The following is an 18,598-nucleotide window of genomic DNA, read 5'->3' on the forward strand; positions in this document are numbered from 1 at the left end:
CGACAGGCACCCAGCACTGGGTTAACTACCCACATGACAGACACCCAACACTGAGTTAGCTATCCACTTGTGCTAAGAAAATAGCACAAGTTTTGAGCGTGTGATCAGTGTGTATCCTGATCTATTTTTTAAGGTTTGGGGGAGGGAAAGGGAAAGGAAAGATAACGTAAAAAAGTTCCTAAATCCATGTTTGAGTTTCCTAGTGTTACCTGCTGGTAGGTACTTTGTTTCTTCAGCTATTCCTTTCTTCCATTTAAAGTATTCAGGGTTGGCATAGTTTAGTGTTAGAGATTGTATAGTCTTCCACATATTTATATACGAAAATGGATTTAAGTGGCAACTTTTTAGTCAATGTAAATTCAGTCTTAGCCCTGTTTGTGTAAGCAGCAGATCTGCTAATTTTTTCATAGAATCTCAGACTGTTCATCTGCACAGAAACGTGGGATTCTGAAAACCAGCCTCTTATCCCATTCAGCTGTTCGTTCCTCCAGTTTATTTTAATGAGAGATCAGTGGTGTACCAGTCTTGAGAATTATAGTAGTGTGTGAGGAATGACACGTTCAAGGTGGTGGTGGTTGAGGGTGGCACTTCACTCAGCTGACGTTAGCATTTGGAGAGGCAGTTGCAGTCACTGAACTGTAATGGACTCTATTTGATAACAGAAAAATCTATCAGAATTTATAGAAATTACAGTCCTTGCCATATTGCAGCTTAAATATTTGTCCTGAAAGCTCCAGTAGTAGTATTTGAAATGTATCTTTTTTGATAGTTTTCTTTTTCTTGGAAGTAAGTGTAATTTTCAAACCTGAACTTGGTGGCTGGAATACTTGCTGGTTAATCAGGTTATGAGCATCATTCCTGACTTTATGAAGGACTGAGCAAATAGCCTTACTGTGTGATGGTGGGTATTCTTACATGGGTATAGTGATAGCACCCTACCCTTATCTGTCGTGTTATGACTTCTGTGCCTGGAAAGCTCTAGGTCCAGGGTAAGCTTGATGTGGCTCTCGTGCAAGTACCATATGACCATATGCGGTCCCTCCTTAACCTTGTTTGTCTCATAAGGTCAGTATTTCGTTTCCTTATTCTGCAAAGTATGATCCTAAGCCTTTACCACACCTTTTACTGCTCAGAATTCAAACCTTCCTCTGGTTGGTGGAAGATGGCTGTTTTTGCCCCCACTGCTGGTGCTAATCATTACAGTATCTCAGTTTTATAAAACCCCTTGTGAGATGAGGAGATGCTATTTCTCCTTAAGCCTTGGCCCACATCTAAGTAAAAAGGCAAATGTATTAAACTTGGGCTCCTTACATAAGGTACCAGAGCCCTATGTTTCTACAGACTACTCTGAGAGTTAACATATCATTGTTTCAAATAATTTCAGCTTTAAGTGATGGGCCTCCTGGACTTAACTCTTTCCAACCAGTCCAATAGAGACCTTAATTTTAATGAATTGCCTTTCAGGAGGTGCACTGCACTTTCTTGAAAACTTATTTAAATTGAATAAGAAAGTACTAAATCTATTTCAAATATATTTGCACAGCTCTACTGATAGGTGAAGCAGAAGATTTTTAAGTGTTTGCAATGTTGATGTTCAGGTGTGCTGGTTTGTGCAGATGCAGTGGTGGCTGCGTACAACTTAAGTGGAGACGTAAAGTTGCAAGTTTGGATCCCCGTGTGTGCAAGTAGTTCATAAAAACGGCTTAGCCTTAGCAAAGGACGACCATTAAAAGTTAACTCTATCTTCTTGCATATCTATTGTAGTTTAGCATTAAAAAACCAAGATCCCAATGGGCCTAGTACACTTACTGGGAAAGACAAAAATCAACCTTCTGAGCCAATAAAACAAGCTGCATTTTTCAGTAGAAATAAAAGCTAAATATAAGATGTCTTAGGTCACCCAGTCTAGCTCTTGAATAGAGGGCTGTTCCCTAGAATGGATAGGTCTTGTTCTTGGTTGTGTTTGCTTTTTCTTTTTAATTAAAAAAATAAAAATGACAAGGCACATTTTCTCTTTCAGCTGAAAAGAATGTTCCAGAGCACAGCATATCTCAGCAGCAAGAGTATTTTCTGGTCAGTCAACAAGGCTTTTTAGGATAGGCTACATACTTTAGCCCATGTAAATTCATTTTTGTTTTTGAGGTTGTGTGCCCTGGTAATATTTGTTCAGCTTCACCCATATGTAACTGTTCTTTAGTATTTCTGTAGGAAGTAAATTCCTTTTTAAACCCTTTGTTGTGCAGGCAATACAAATAAAAAATGTGAAGACATGCCATTTCAAGGTTCCAGTAGTATTCCTTTTCAAGTAAATGCACTGTTGTGTGTTAAAAAAGAAAAAACCAAAATGGTTCTCTGCAGTAAGAGCTAGAAGCATGTGCATTTGTGGTATTCATTGCAGATCACCAGGCATAAGTTTTTGGTGTAAAACTTGGTTTGTAGAAACATTTGCACTGTAGAAGCACCTTTTTCTTACCCTGAACAAGGGTAAATGCAGTTCATAATTTCTTCTTTGCACAGGACTATCATGACTGGCTATAAACATCCAAATTTGAACAACTTATCATAGCATTTAAGCAATAGTAAAATGCTGAGTGGAGTACTCAAACATCTTGCTTTCACAGATGAGAGTTTTACTGAAGAAAAATTTCACAGGAAGTTATTTTTAAGATTTTGATTGCTTTAGGTGCACATGCAGTTCATATTCCCAAGGCACTGAGGGTAACCAAGCTCTTACAAACTGCTAAATTTTGGACAATATAGTAATAAAGAAAAGGGAGAGCACTACAGAAATGGAGATCCTTCCCTACTTCAAGAGAGTAGTGAAGGAAGGACTGTTTTAAAAAAAAAAAAAAAAACAACCCAAAACAAAACCCAAAAACTTAATTGACCATTACGTAGCATATTTAGCTATTGACCAAGGAAAAAAGATGCATAGGAGCTTGGCACAGACCACCTACTCTCTGTTAAATTAAAGGTTCCTTACTGTAAGAAATAGAAGAAAATTAAATTTTTGTTGTGGTTTATTGCATAAGGTTTATGAAGGGGGAGGACTGAAAGCCTGCTCTTAATCTGTGGATTGCAATTTCATTTTTTTGTGATGCACTCACTTGTTTAGTACCTTCCTCCCCCCAATGCCACCATCTTGCCAGCAGAAAGCTCTGCTTGTGCATGCACAGAGCACAAGAAAGAAATGCATCTCCCCTCTTGGGTCATACCCAAGATCACTGTGAGTTGTATCAGTGTGAAGTTAGAGCTCTGTTACCCTGCTGCTATATGGTCCTCACAGGAAGCACCTCCCAGGTGCGGCACCTCTATACTAAGGAGGGTAGTTTTGTCAGTCTCACACCAGTGGAGACTTTCCTTTGTTGAGTAGAATCCCCCATTTCAGCTAGGGTTTGACTCTGGTTTTGGCTGCTAAGAGTAGTGACTAAAGCTTGACTCCTGAACAGCGGGTTAGCCTTAAACAGTGTAACTAACTGAACAGATACCTCCAAACCTGCTATAGAGAATATTGGAGAACTAGTGAAGCCACTAGAAGATAAGGAGCCAATACAGTAAAACCCATGATCTCTGAATTTGTGTCAGAAACTGTGACACTGAAAGAATTCAGATGAATAATCACCTCTGTAAGAATGCTTATACTCAGAGAGCTGCCCTTGAAGTAACTTGCTGAAATGTGTTTTAAAAGGTGAATTAACTTTCACTATAAAGCATCTCACTGCAGCTTCCAAGCTTTTGATTACAAAGCAACTTATCACCAGCCACAAGTCAGTTACTGCTCTAGTCCTTAACAGATGCAAAGCTTGCCCTATGCCAGAGCTCTATTTAATGCTGCACACCTAGCTCTATTTAACACTATATTATTTGCCATTTGTAAGCAAGTTCATAAAATCTGATATATGTGAATATGTTTTCATCTTGGAAGTTTTCCACAGTTCCTAATATGGCTTAAGTTGCCCTACTTCTGCTTGCATTAAGGCACAATTAGAAAAATGTGGTCATTGCCTTAGTAACCTGTAGAACCATGGTATGGTAATAAAGTTGAGGATACCACTAACGGTAAGTGTTGTAAGCATTTGTCTTTAAATCTGGTAATGTTGAGGTAAAATGCAAGCTTTCTAGAGATAATGGGCATCTAGTGCAAAAGACTAAACTTGAACAAATTTGAATTAAACTAAATTGTGAGCATGCATACCTTGGATCTCCAGTGTAATTCTGATTTCAGCAAGCTGTAAAAAAGCCCTCCAGAAGCATTAGGGAGCAGGATAAAAAAAACCCAACAGCCCTGCAGTAGTCATAACTACATTTGCAGAAAGCAAGCAGCTTAGATGGATTCCAAAGGTGACATGCATGGAAAAAGACTTGTCAGACTAAATTCTTAGTTTAACAGACATTTCAGAAGGCATGTTTATGCATACTGGGTGCACATTTGCAGATGATATTTTTCTGTTCAGTTTCAAGTGGAATTTTAAGAAGTCTTGAAGTTTGGTTGAAAAGCACCACTATGTATACAGGTGTTTCAAAGCAGTTCTTCCAGCCCAGAATGTGGTGACCACTAAGAGGTACTCAGTTTTCACAAATAAGCAAGCTTTGAATCTGGGAAAAATCATTCATTTTGAGGTCTGGTGGTTTCTGAGATTTGGTGACTATTGGTGTTCTTTTGATGCCATTAAATAATGGAGATAGACTAGTATTACGTGCAAATAACACACAATGCATCAAGCCATGGGCATCCGCGGTTGTGCTCAGGGGTCATGTTTTTTGGGGCCTGTAATGACTGTGCAGTCAGTTCAAGGTTTAGGCTATGTCTTCATTAGCAACTAATGCACTGCAGTAGGGGCAGAGCTATAGAGCAAAATGGTTGGTGCTGAGAACCTGACATCCCTGCGCTATCTTTGAAGTTTTTATTTCAGCCTAGAAAAAAAACCCAACTCTTCTGTTTAACCTCAGACCTTGGTCTGGTCCAGCTGAATCCCTATTAAACAGGTCAAATGCATTAGAGGCATTCCAAGAGCGTATTTCTTGAGTTTAGCTGTAAGCGAATCCAGTTTGTGCACTGAGAACACTGCACTAACAAGCTGCATCATAGTAAATGGTGTGCTAGCTTGGAAAGCATAGAAAAGCTCTTAGTTAAATATTGAGGTAACTAAAAATGTTTTGGGTTTTTTTTTTTAATATACTTACTGCAGTGTTCCGGCTGGTTTCCATTTTGAAAGTGTTAATTTACAGAACACTTAAGATCAGCCAGTACATATAATAATCTTGAAACAATTATTGTAACATCTGTCCCCCCCCATTTTCCAGGTGCAGGAGTCTTTTTGATGTCACACCCAAGAAAGCCATCACTAAAAGTATTACAGTTGCATAGCAACCTCAATGTCATAAGTAACTGGTTTAAAGCGGTCCTTTGCTGTGTATTTGTTTTCCAACAGGAGACAAACAGTTTCCCACTACTGCAACTAATAAAACTCTTGAAGAAAAACATATGCAGTATTTTATGACTAAGAAAGAGGCTTATTTATTCAAATACCTTGTTATTTCTGGGCACTACCACCAGATTACTGCAGCAAGTTATCTTAAAGTACCCAGTATTCCAGAATTGTAATCTCTCTGCAAACAGAACACCAAGCCCCATCTGTCTCTCTCCCCACTTGGATTGTCAGTTGAAAGCACAACAGAACTATTCCATGTATGAAGGTAGAAATGAACTAATATAATACTAGTAATCCATCTGTAATTTCCAAAAGCATTAGTTTTTTACTCAGTCAGCTACAGTGAAAAAAATATTCTCTACAGAAAAAACCTTAACATGGACATACACAACATACAAGTTATATATTCCCAGTTTTGTTTATTTTCATGGAATGCTAATTTAGTTACAACATGGCAGTTCATAACTACTGAAATGTGACATTAATTCATCTCCAATGCTGCAGAACAGTCTTGATTTATATATATTGTTTTAAAACAATCTTATTTTACATAGTTGAGGTCTCTGGTGGTTTTTAAGCTCTGATGCTTAAGCACACAGCAAGCTACAAACCTTAGGTTTTATATTTATACATATATTCTATGTATTCAGACAACTGCTGTAAGTTATCTATAATTTAATATTTATAAAAAGTGCATATACTGGTACATATGCACACCTAGAAACACACTTTTACTACTGCCTCCCTTTTATAAAAAGCTGCGTAACATACAGCCATATTATTCTCACTCACTGCTATTAAAATCCTTTACTATCTTTGTTACACAATTTCAACTATTCAATTCCCTCAAACTGAATGTAGGTATTTCTATGTATATTTTCTCCTAAAGAAAAAAGTCCTCCCTATTCCTTTAAGAATCTTTAAATCATGCATCAGTTTAGTAAACAGTCACTTTAGCATGGATTTTAGAATCCTAGACAGTGTAAAATCTACTTCTGGAAAATGTCTGTATATTTAATTTCTTCTTTTAGTTACAAAAAATATATAGGATTGAAACGTACTGAATACATGCATCTCAAAGTGGCTATATTCTAGCCTTATAGATAAATTAAAAAAGTACACCCCTGCTAACAGGATGCAAACATGGCCTTAAATAGGCCATTACCTGTATTTAATATAGCTCATTACATTAAAAAGTTCAAGTCAGCTGTTCTCTCAAGATGGTGTCAAAGACTGAAGAGCATAATATATTTATACTCAATATACAAAGGTGGGTGCACATACCTAGTGCCATTTAATTATTCAATACTTTCAAGGCTTCTAGGCTTTGCCTCTGGTGATGAAAGTCCTGAAATGATCTGCATGAAAGTTTAAGTTGAAAGTTGTTTTTTAATACACCATAAAAGCAACTTGCATTTAAAAGAAAAATGTACACTGAACAACCTGAAGTACTCACTGAAACAACTGTACAAAACTATTATAGATACAGAAAAGAAATAATGGTGGACTTAACTTCAAACAGAAGTAACACTTGTTAATATATGTAAAAACTTGCTTTGTTTTATTTCTTCTACCAAGTAAGAATTTGCAGCCATTCAGAACAAGTAAAATTCAAACCACCTCACAATGTTTACATTTAAAGTTCTTTTATACAGTGCAAACGTTTAAGACAGAGTAACTCCCCAGTGAAACAGGTGACACTACTCAGTGCCAGTCTTTTGAAGATTCTTCTTTCAATAAGTCTATTTACACATTAAGCTAAAGGTTCACTATATATGCTTTGAAGTTTGCTGAATATCAGCAGAAAAATACGTGAACTAGCAGCAGTTGTATTACGACTATATGATGTTTACTTTAATGAATGCATAAAGTTTTCAAGACTGTATTCAGTGTCATACTGTTCTTGATCCCATAGTTCTCCAAGGTTTTCGAGTACTGATTTCATTGATGCTTTCCCAGAAGAGGTAGAAGTATCTGCTTTTTCAGTTTTTCCATCCTGCACAAAAGAAAAAAGATGAATCAATTAATATATAGAATAATGTTTTCAGGAATATACAAAATTCTTTGAGTCTGGTGATTCTTTTGGGGAAATAATCACTTCTTCCTGTTTTTCAGAGCGCTGTCTACTATTCTTCATTCCAACTTCAAGTGTTCATGTGATTAAATTTTACATTTCAAAGCAAAGCTTTTCTCTAAGCTTACTCTATTTTTGGAAAGTATTTGTAAAAATGGTTCTTTACCTTGTCAAGAGTGAACAGATCAAGAAGCTGTTCTGTTCCCATGGTCTGTAGGCTTGTGTTTTCTTGGCTGATCACTGTATTTGCAATATTCATCTTGAACTTTTGAAGACCCATGATCTTCTCCTCTAGAGTTCCCCTGGTTATCAGGCGATACACATTAACAACACGTTTCTGAAAAAAAAAAAATAATCTTAGGTATTCAAGAAAACATAACCTTTTAGTATTCATCATGGACAGTCTGGAAGCAGTTACCCTTCAGTACTTGTACTCAATAAGTTTCACTGATGTTAGATGAAAAGAATGACACTGTGCCAGCGTATACTAGAAACACCTGCAATTACATCTGTACTCAGGAAGTTAAGAATTCACTGCTTTTTATAGCTGTAGAGGAAGACTAGCAGCAGTCACTCTTTCCCTGTCCAGGCAGAGGAGGACAACCCTGTGGGGCTTCCCTTCAGTTCCTTCTCTCAGTTGCATCTCTTCCTCCACTGAAGGGTGATTCTTCCCTGGCCTCTCCTCAGCAGCTCAGGGAGTACAGAAGAGAAGGCATACCAGCTTGGGATAGGATAAGAAAGTACACACGTCAACATCTGGCATGTTTGCAAGAAAGCGGTGTGAATGAAAGCTTGCTGGAAACCCCCAGACATCACTTTTATTATATGCTACAACCTTATCCAAATTCAAAGAAACAGGAGTTCAGCAAGGGAAAAAAAACTGATGGTAAATTAAAGAGATTTTCACCTGCCCAATGCGATGTGCCCGATCCATGGCTTGCAGGTCTCTCATTGGGTTCCAGTCATGTTCCACAAATACTACCGTATCAGCCCCTGTCAAGTTAAGTCCCAATCCACCAACGTGAGTAGTGAGCAAAAGGACATCTATAGATGGGTCATTATTAAACCTGCATACAAAAAAGTCAAGCATGGTAAATCTCATCTAAATAATGAATTTACAAACCTCAACTTCTTTGAGGCAAAACAATTTTGTACCATATAAATAATACAGTTCATTACAGTTGTCCTCATACTGGTTATGAAGGGATATGCTTACCGTGAAACAATGGAATGCCTCTGACCAGCAGGTATGCTGCCATCTAGTCGTAAATAAGTAACTGAAGGTAACTGAGGCCTGAGAAGGTCATGCTCCACTATATCGAGCATGCTTTTAAGTTGACAGAAGATAAGTACTCTGTGCTGGGCCACAACAGCTTCTGTACCGCTTTCTGAAGATCCACCATTCCCCAAACCACAGTCTAGCAGCAGCTTAAAGTAGAAGAGCATTAAAGTGTATCATGAAAATGACAGTAGATCTCATGTAAATATCGACATTAATGAACTATAGAAAGTAGAAATAAGAGACAAACTACAGAAGGAAGTCTGTCACAGTCACAAGACATAATGCAAAGTGTCAAACCATTAAAAATTTAAGTCTCAGCAGAACAGTAATTTTTTTCATTTTGCTTTAGTTAAAGTAGAATTTAACTAAGTAATGCAATCTAACTTTATCAAGCTAACAATCTCCTGTATAATAAATGGGAGAAAAGTTTTTCTGTAACAAGAGAGGCAGGAGTAAGAAACAGAATAAAAGTAAGGTTTTTGACAAGAGAGCAAAAATTATGTAAACATCATCATTTTAAAGCAAGCTTGTGCCCCCCCCCCCCTTGAATTAACAGGAAAAATAGGGCATATGCCAATAAACCCTTATACTCTATTTCATTTGCTACTTAACGAGTGTCTTAAGATCAGTTTTCATACTGATGAAGTCTTCAACAAAACCTTCTAAATTCTAACGCCAGTAGGTTTTTATTTAAATTTAGGAAGTTTAAGGCACAACATGCAAGTCTACTCACTTGTTTTAAAGCAGACAGCTTAGGTGCATGTTGGATATCTCGAAGGGATGAATTATGAGCTGCAAGTTGCTCTGTAATTCTTTTATATTCTGGATGTTGGGTTGTTAGCACTAATGCTGGATGGTTGCATAGCTTCCTTAAGTACTGCAATGCCTTTAATTATTTAGGAAATTAAGTTCAAATAAATGGTTAGCAACAGTGTAGTTACAGAAAAAGGATAAACAAAATTGATTGTAAGTATAGGGGCCACAGCCACATTTTGGGTGTATTTTCATTAAAACAAAGTTGCACATTTATATTAATACAACCTGTATTTCAAACTGTATCCAGTAACTGTTAGAAGCATAAAGGTCTTGGTTCCTGTTGCAGGAACAGTGCAAAGACTACCATTTCCTATACCTTCATGTGAGTGTGGGGTATAGCAAATGCGTTTGGAAGCTGTGCAGAGCCTTTGAAAATTTTGTTTCCGAGTAGCCAAGACTTAATCTGCAATTCTGCAAGACCATGAACCTTCATAAATTGAGATCTAACCTTAAGAACCATTTTTGTTCATGTTTTAGAATCTTAATTTTGGTGTGTAACAACTGATGAGATCAAAATTAGTTCCCTCTTGTTTTGAGGTTTTGGACTTTTGGTAATCAGTTTTTAATTGAGAGTAGTATCCAAGATCCATAAAATAGATGAGTATAACACATTAAAAAAGTTAAGACAGTTTTATATGACTTAAGACACAAAAACATAATTTTAAGCATAATAGCTATACATTACATTCCAGGCAATCTGATCCAAAATCTAAATATTTTACTTAACTTATGCATTTGTGGCCATATGATCTAACTATTTTGATTTTCATTTTTTATTAAAGCCAGAAATACAGTTACCAGAAATAAATGAACTAGGTAGTAAGCATTACTGAAGAAATCTGTACCTGAAATACATGACCTGTAGCTTTAAGCTTTGGTTTTTCAGCTTCTTCATTCAGTGAAATTGAAGAAACAGTTTCATCAATATCACATTTGGCACGAGACTTGGCAAAATCCTCATAAAGCTGAACCTGTAGACCAGGCCCCAGACAAGAGAATGAGTATGTGTCTCCCCCGGCAGAAGTAAGACAAAACAGTCATTTTTAGAATTTAGTTATGAGTTAAAGTTCTGAATTATCATAAAACAAGAAAGCTATTTTATACATAGCATAAGATCAACATTAAGAGTGGAATCTCTTGCAAGTTATTTTCTTTCAGCTTGTGTCCTGGTTTCAGCTGGGATGGAGTTGTTTTTCTTCCCAATAGCTGGTATAGTGCTGTGCTTTGAAGTTGGTATGAGAATAATGTTTATAACACACTGAAGTTTTCCTTGTGGCTAAGTAGTTGTAGTGCTTATATTAAGTCAAGGACTTTTCAGCTCCCCATGCTCTGCCAGTGAGGTGGTGCACAAGAAGCTGGGAAGGAGCACGGCCAGGACAGCTGACCCAGACTGCCCAAAGAGATATTCCCTACCATATAATGTCATGCCCAGTACATAAACTGGAGTCAGCCAAGGGGCAGGAATCGCAGCTCAGGGACAGGCTATCGATCAGCAGGTGGTGAGCAATTGCTGTATTAAGACATCACTTGTTCTTGTACATTCCTTTGTCAGTATTATTGTTATCATTGTTGTTTCCTCCTCTCTTGCTGTCCTATTAAACTGTTTTTATCTCAACTCATGAGTTTTTCCCAATTCTCTCCCCCGTCCCACTGCAGGGTGGGAAGCAAGCGAGTGAGTGGCTGTGTGGTGTTTAATTGCTAGCTGCGGCTAAAGCACGACAGCTTGGAAAGTTTTCTTTAAAAAAATCTGCAGATGACTTGATGTTGTTCTTGTTGAACAATGCCAGAATTCAAGCTAAAGAACTAACTCTATTGCAAATGGACTGAAATTAGTTTTTAAACACATAATAGAAAAACATTCTAGTGTTGTGGTCCCAGAGAATGTCAGAGCTGACATCAGATTGACCCAGGAATACAGAAGTGGTTTCTTCGTGGTCTTAACTGTGTTGAAAAAACTAAGCTTCCAGCCACTTCTTAAGCATACCTGTAGAGGACTGAGAATACAGTAATAATCTTGAATAATTTTGGGTGGAAGATCTTGCAGTACATCCTCTTTCATTCTCCTTAGCAGGAATGGCAAAACTTGGCGGTGCAGTGCTTCCATTGCAAGAACCCCTAGTGAAGGCAACAGAAGCAGCAGGGTGGGAGGGAAAGGAGGAAAAAAAACCCCGAAAATAATAATTAAAAACATTCAGGTCCCCCCTACCCCCCAATCTCTTACACTGGAACTGACCAAACTTTCTCTTTTCATTAGTGGTTCTTATTTAAAGAGAACACCAAGATTTAACGTTTGATCCTTACCAGCCTCTTGTTCTCGACTGGAGCTTCGGGCATCTCTACTTGCCAGTATTGGTTTGCCGTAACGAGCTGCAAATTGGCGTTCAGTACCCAAAAATCCTGGCATAAGGAAGTCAAACAACGACCACAACTCTAAGACGTTGTTCTGAACATAAAAGAAACATTTGTTAAATTATTTTCAAAAGTAATGAATTGTTACAAGTTATCAGAAACATTTCCATACATATTTAACACTGCCTAGGAAACACTACAAATGTTAACACTTGAACATACTTTTGAGCTCCCGGAACTTGGTGGCTCTTTCATCAGCCTAAGTTGATGTAACCTAAGTTACAGGAAGTACATGCCCTTTCCATATAAATGGACTTTCTACAGTGTCTGACATCTTAAGCCCCACCCTGAGTTCTTCTGGACAACAACAAAACCCAGGAGACATCAGTGGTCTTAGTCCTGGATGAGACAGATACTCCACAGACAAGTAATATTCAACAAAGCCCAAAATCTAGAGCTCCTCGAGTCAAATTTCTTGCTAATTTCACTAGAGGCATAAAGGAATATAGAAATAAAGAAATTCTCTTCCTGCTACTTAAAGAACAAGTGGTAGAGAAAGTCTTGTTGCCAACTTTTGAGCCTCATTAGTACCATGGATCCTGCACCCGTTCCCCTATACATGGGTATACTGGGAAGGGAAAAAAAAGTTTCAAGCATTTGGCAATGAAAGGCTTTTTTCCAGTGTATACACTGAACAAGGCAACTCTGACATAAAACACAGTGAAATGGACTGCAAAGTAGCTCTCTTTTGCTTGTTTTCTACTACTCACCCAACTCAGAAAAAAAGACAAGCAGTTACCTGGATTGGTGTCCCAGAAAGAATTATCCTGTAATTGGCAGTCAGCTGTTTTACTGCTTTTGACAGCTTTGTTTTTCCATTTTTTATTACATGGCCTTCATCAAGAATGCAGTAATTAAACTTAATATTTCTAGAAAAGAAGTAGATAGATTTAAGTAGCATTTAAAATTCTAAGCTATTAAAAACCTCAGAAAACAAACCAATTCTTACCTAAAGAAGTCAATGTCATTTCTCACAACATCATATGAAGCCACTATGAGATTGTGTCTTTTCACCTGGTGTTGTAGTCTTAAAAAAAAAAAAGATCATAACTGAAGTGTTCCTTACATGCGTTATTATTTCAGCCATGAAATCTACCATCACAAGTTTTACCATGCCCACAAACTATGCTTCAGTAGTCAAATGAATTGCAAAGTTCTGTGTGTGGTATTTTACCCAAATCATAAATGCAAAGTGCATTACCTTGCTCTCTCAGTAGGAGGTCCTGTATAGTGCAAAGGATTAAGATATTCTTTTGAGCAAAATTTGCCCACTTCATCCACCCAGTGTCCTGTGAGTGTAGGAGGGCACACCACCAAGGAAGGAAGAGGAACACTGTCGACCAGTTTTGTTCTTGCATATTCCTGAGCCCTTTAAGAATATCAAAACAAGTTAAAAAAAAAAATGTTTTTCACAGGATAGTTGAGGTTGGAAGGGCCTTCTAGAGGTCACTTGGTCCAACCCCTCCGCTCAAGCAAAGCCACCTACAGCCAGTTGCCCAGGACTATGTCCAGAGTCATTACCATAGATGAAACCCATCATTAAAGTCTTTAAGATAGAGTGTTATTTGTTTAAGCTTACCTGAGGCAATGATCACCTGCAAGAATGCAAATGGACTGTAAAGTTTTTCCTAAGCCCATGTCATCACAAAGAATTCCGTGAAGTTTGTATTTATTGAGAAATGCCAGCCAGTTCACTCCATCCTGAAATTGGAAAATAAGAAGAGTGCCTCAGAAGTAAAAACTGGCTTTAGGCTAGTTAAGCTTCAGTTCAAACATCTGTATGTTCTATCATCCATCACTGCCAAATGATGAGCCTGTTTCCCACCATAAATGCATCCACTACAGGCCGTTCACTCAAAGGAGAGGGGAATAAAGGGAAGAATAAGTGGCCAAACAGCACGACGAGGCCTGGCTTTGCACTGGTGAGCTGGCATAGTCAGCCCAAGAGAGGCACAGCCCATTGGCCATTCCTTGACAAAAATGACACAATCCATAAAGGGGGTGTGTGTGTGTGATTAAAAGAAAACCAGTATAAGTGGCATGCATTACTTAATTTGTTCTTCCTTGCCTTCCTTGCCCAAGAGTCCAAGATATACGCCACACAGTTAAAAACAAAACAAAAACCCACAAGCAAAAATAACCCAGCACCTGAACAACTCCTACCCTTCCACAAAATTGTATCAGACCGGAACTTATTGCTCTTTTAAAATAAAAGCATAAGCTGTTACCTGCTGATATTTTCTGAGCTCTGCTTTGATTGGTACTGGAATTTTATAGTTTTCCAGTTTTTTTCCATCCAGTAATTGTTCCAGAAAGTGACGTTCTTTAGCTTTCATTCGGATTAATTCTTCAGACATGTTTGGTGGATCTGGTATACCAGCCTAGGATAATATTTTTAAAGCAGTAACATAAGGGTTACAGTACTTAATTCTCACACAGACAGTAGCAAATAAAACCTCATACTAACAAAACTCATACTAGCTTAGACATTTTGAACAAACAGGTGGCAAAGATCCGCAATCTTCTCAATTGTATAAATGCAAACTCAGTGCTGTACTTGTTTGATTCCTTGCAGATCAACTCATCCAGGGCTGTAGGGTGCGAAAGACAAATTCTGCCCCAAAGGGCACACTGAAAAACTTGATACAATCACACAGAAGAGGGGAAATCCTGGTTATGCTTGTAAGATTTTACAAAGACTGAGCTGTTCCACTTCTAATCAGAGAGTATATCTAGCTGGCTAGAGAATCCTTTCACACCCATTTCTCCTTAGACACAGTCTATCACCCAAAGTTAGATGGATTTTTCCCCTACAGATGTTAGTAAAATTAAAGTGATACTGAAATCCATAGGATGAATTCAAGCAGCTGAAAACTACTGGGAGAAAGAAAAACCTAAACCCTTCCAGGTTTATAGCAGCAGACCTTGGCTACCCAGGCACTTTCCATACCAGGCCAGAAGCCCAAAGAAGCTGTCTGGGGACCAAGTATGCTCAGACATTCTTGCTTGCTAATGATATACAGTAGCAAAAGAGGCACTGATGTTTTCCATCACCACATCTGTCATCCCAGTTTTCTGGGACACCTCCATCTTTAGTTAGCTTTACTTCAAAACCCAAGTTACTAATCACTTAAGGAAAGGGAAAAGCAACCCAGATTTGAGATGTTAGAAGTGCTCCAAAAAGGTATTTAAGTACATACATACAGACAGACAACAGCCTACTTGTTCAACTGCTCTTCCAACCCTCACTTTTAAAAGGACATGTCCCACTTGTGAGTACCATACCAGTTAATTTGGCTCAAGTATATTATCAACTTGCAGCATGATTGCTTATCAATAAAACAGGACAGATTAAGCTGACCCATTTATCTTACAATCTTTCTCAGTCATATTTTAATTTTTATGGTTGAACAAATGATGAAATTGAAAATAACGATACAGGAAACTGAGCATTGCTGTTTGCAGCAGTGTGACCCCACCTGGAGTACTGCGTCCAGCTCTGGGGCCCTCAGCACAGGAAAGACATGGACCTGTTGGAGAGGGTCTAGAGGCGGGCCACAAAAATGATCAGAGGGATGGAACACCTCTTCTGTGAAGGGTTGTTGAGCCTGGAGAAGAGAAGGCTCCAGGGAGACCTTACTGCAGCCTTCCAGTACTTAAAAGGTGACTTACAAGAAAGATGGGGACAGACTTGTTAGCAGGGCCTGTTGCAATAGGACAAGGGGTAATGGTTCTAAACTAAGAGGGCAGATTTCAACTAGATAGAAGGAAGACATTTTTCACAATGAGGGTGGTGAAACACTGGCCCAGGTTGCCCAGAGAGGTGGTAGGTGCCCCATCCCTGGAAACATTTAAGGTCAGGCTGGACGAGGCTCTGCGCAACCTGATCTAGTTGAAGATGTCCCTGCTTGTTCCAGGTGGGGGGTTGAACTAGATGACCTTTAAAGGTCCCTTCCAACCCAAGCTATTCTATGATTCTATTAAGTTCTCCCAACTCATTTATTGCTATTGTTTCCCATTCCTCACAATTAGAAACTAACATAAAAATACAGATTAGAAACTCCAAGCTTATTCAGGCCTCTGTTGTTTTTACTTATCCAGCAGCTGAGTTCAGGTCTTGCATTTTGGGCAGTATATAAAATGCCAGCAATTAACACAAAATACTAGCTAGACTCTTTGTTTTGTTACAGAACTGTAAGTCATGATTCAGGGACATTCATACCACTGTAACTACTGAAAATGAAGAGTTAGTCTTATGAAATGTCTGTCAAGACTACCCTAAAAAGTCTTCCCATTAAAAAAAGTAAAACTGTATCCATAAAACACCACTCCATAAGTTTTTTCACACAAAGCATGTGTGAAAATTTGTCTGTGAAAACCTGATAATAAAGTTATTTCAATCTCAAAAAAGGATTCCTTAATAAAGTATTTCTCCATAAAAGACCTATTTTCCTAGTCCCTATCAATCTATCCCCTACTCTTTTCACAGAGATGACTTCAACCCTTCTGCAGTTATCAATTTAAATTCCTTGTTTGACCTGACATTTAAAATTGCTAGCATTCAAAAGATGTACCACAACAACACTGATATTTTCTCTCATTATTAATCTACTTCACTCTAAGTTTGCATATTTAATATAGCTCAATATCTGATACTGAACTTCCTTAACTGGAAAGGGAAGTCCTAAGGGCATTCTTGAGCAACTATGGAAAAGAAACATGAACTGATCATGCATATGTATGCAAAAACTAACTAAAACAACTATTACTGTTACATTGTATTACTACAACAACTATTTTACATTTTCAAGAGATGCTCACTAAATTCTATTAAAATAGCTTTAAAGAAAAAAAAAATCTAAGCTACATGTATTCCATAGGACTGTATTTCAATGCATATGAAGGGCACTGGTGGAAATGGCATTGGAATGAACAGCAGCGTACCAGAAATTAATTTCTACTTTGCTGACTTTCAACTTTTTTAACATTTCAGTATAAGCATGCAGAAAGTGCCCCATTTAAGGCAGACTGCTAGTTATCGGGTTCTAAGGTTCTATTATCCTAAATTAAAAACTGAGATAATAAAAGATACTAAACCCATTAAACTGACAATTATTCTTTTTCATTAGAAACATGCAAATGAATTCTGAACTGTCTTCTATTACCATCTGGTGGTGAAAATAAGTTACTTAGAAGCCTTGTAGTCCTTGAAGTGCAATATTACAAAGTGTCTGAGGTATGCAAGTTACAGTAGGAGTGAAAAACTGAAGCAAATCTGTACTCCTGGATCATAATACACATAATATTTTGCCCAAAACTGTGGAGTGGTGCTTTTTGATTTTAAGAATGAGGAATAAGTAACTGTACTTATCTCCACACTATTTCTATTACTATTTCATTTTTTCCTTTTCAATCAGTATTGCTTTTTTTATGCATTTCTTTTGACCACATACACAACAGCACACATACCTAGGGAAAGCACACATGTAACTCCTAAGACTTTTGAGCCAAAATTAGCAAAAGCAGCATTATATGTAAAATCAATGAATATACACTTTAACTTCATGTACACAGCTGAAATGAGTTTCTTACAAAGATAAATTTTACTGTAACATTAATTTAGAAAATTACTAACAGAGGGTCCAATTTCACTCATTTTATATTACAAAATACACATCTTCAATTATCTGATTTGGTTTAAACATCTATAAACACAGCTACTTATTCAGCATTTAATAAGCCAGAAGATTGGACTTTGCGCTTACCTCAAGAGGCATTAGTCTAATTAGTGTTGCAAAGCACTGAGTGGCCATAAAACGTACGCTGTCTGTCTGATCACTCATTCTACCCAGAACTGGAACCACTAGAAGAACAATGTATGGAACAATACCAACATCCAGCTGCTCCATTACACCTGGATCCGTTATTAAGGAAATAGTTTTTACCAGTTCAGGATTGTCTGACATCAATATACATCTTGCGGATTTCACACTCAACAGGTAAAAGTCATTAATACATTACATTGAGATGAACAAGATTTCTACTAACAAAGTAATGGCGGGGAGTGGGTACAGGAGGGAAGCTCTGATCTACTCAGTTAACATTTAGCTCAGTGAATTCCATGGTTTGAGAAACTGAATTACCTCCACCAAAACTTCCTTTGATAGATAAAATAAAGGCAATGGAAATGAAAGTTTCTTCTATTTCTTGTCTACAGGGTGAAAACAGCTTAACATTTTATTTCATTCCTCCTCCCATTTTTTTCAGACAACAGTTTTTGTTCCCCCAAATTAGGCAACTGCAAAGAGATTTCTACATTTTTGAATACTCAAGCAAGGATACATGCTAGTGCTTCAATTGCACCTTCTTGTTTGGTGTTGTCATCTATTGCTCCCAACCACGGCAGAACTTTCTCTAGAAAGATATTCATTGTTTCCATGGTAGCTATTTTGCTCATAACACCTACACAACGAGCAGCCATGTGTCTCACTGCAGTGCTGGGATGTTGAAGGCACATATAAAGATGAGGCAAATGCTGTATTAACTGAAGAGAAGAGGAGGGTGGGGAAAAAGTTAGTATGAATT

The 18,598-nt window shown here is 37.7% G+C and overlaps 1 protein-coding gene across 1 annotated transcript in view; it reads right to left on the reverse strand.

Moving 5' to 3' along the window:
* Positions 1-7,281: 7,281 nt before the first annotated feature.
* BTAF1 (B-TFIID TATA-box binding protein associated factor 1) overlaps positions 7,282-18,598 on the reverse strand; it is a gene marked incomplete at both ends in the record, with an annotated part of 46,729 nt that continues 35,412 nt past the window's right edge. The window contains 15 exons of the mRNA XM_082001976.1: positions 7,282-7,428; positions 7,673-7,843; positions 8,414-8,573; positions 8,723-8,934; positions 9,522-9,674; positions 10,450-10,575; positions 11,589-11,719; positions 11,906-12,047; positions 12,753-12,882; positions 12,963-13,040; positions 13,215-13,382; positions 13,593-13,714; positions 14,242-14,394; positions 17,779-17,927; positions 18,356-18,557. Coding sequence (XP_081858102.1) covers positions 7,282-7,428; positions 7,673-7,843; positions 8,414-8,573; positions 8,723-8,934; positions 9,522-9,674; positions 10,450-10,575; positions 11,589-11,719; positions 11,906-12,047; positions 12,753-12,882; positions 12,963-13,040; positions 13,215-13,382; positions 13,593-13,714; positions 14,242-14,394; positions 17,779-17,927; positions 18,356-18,557 — 2,244 coding nt within the window. The remainder of the gene's footprint in view (positions 7,429-7,672; positions 7,844-8,413; positions 8,574-8,722; positions 8,935-9,521; positions 9,675-10,449; positions 10,576-11,588; positions 11,720-11,905; positions 12,048-12,752; positions 12,883-12,962; positions 13,041-13,214; positions 13,383-13,592; positions 13,715-14,241; positions 14,395-17,778; positions 17,928-18,355; positions 18,558-18,598) is intronic.

Source organism: Phaethon aethereus (genome assembly GCF_964289735.1).
Source record: "Phaethon aethereus genome assembly, chromosome: 7".
Lineage (NCBI taxonomy): Eukaryota > Metazoa > Chordata > Aves > Phaethontiformes > Phaethontidae > Phaethon > Phaethon aethereus.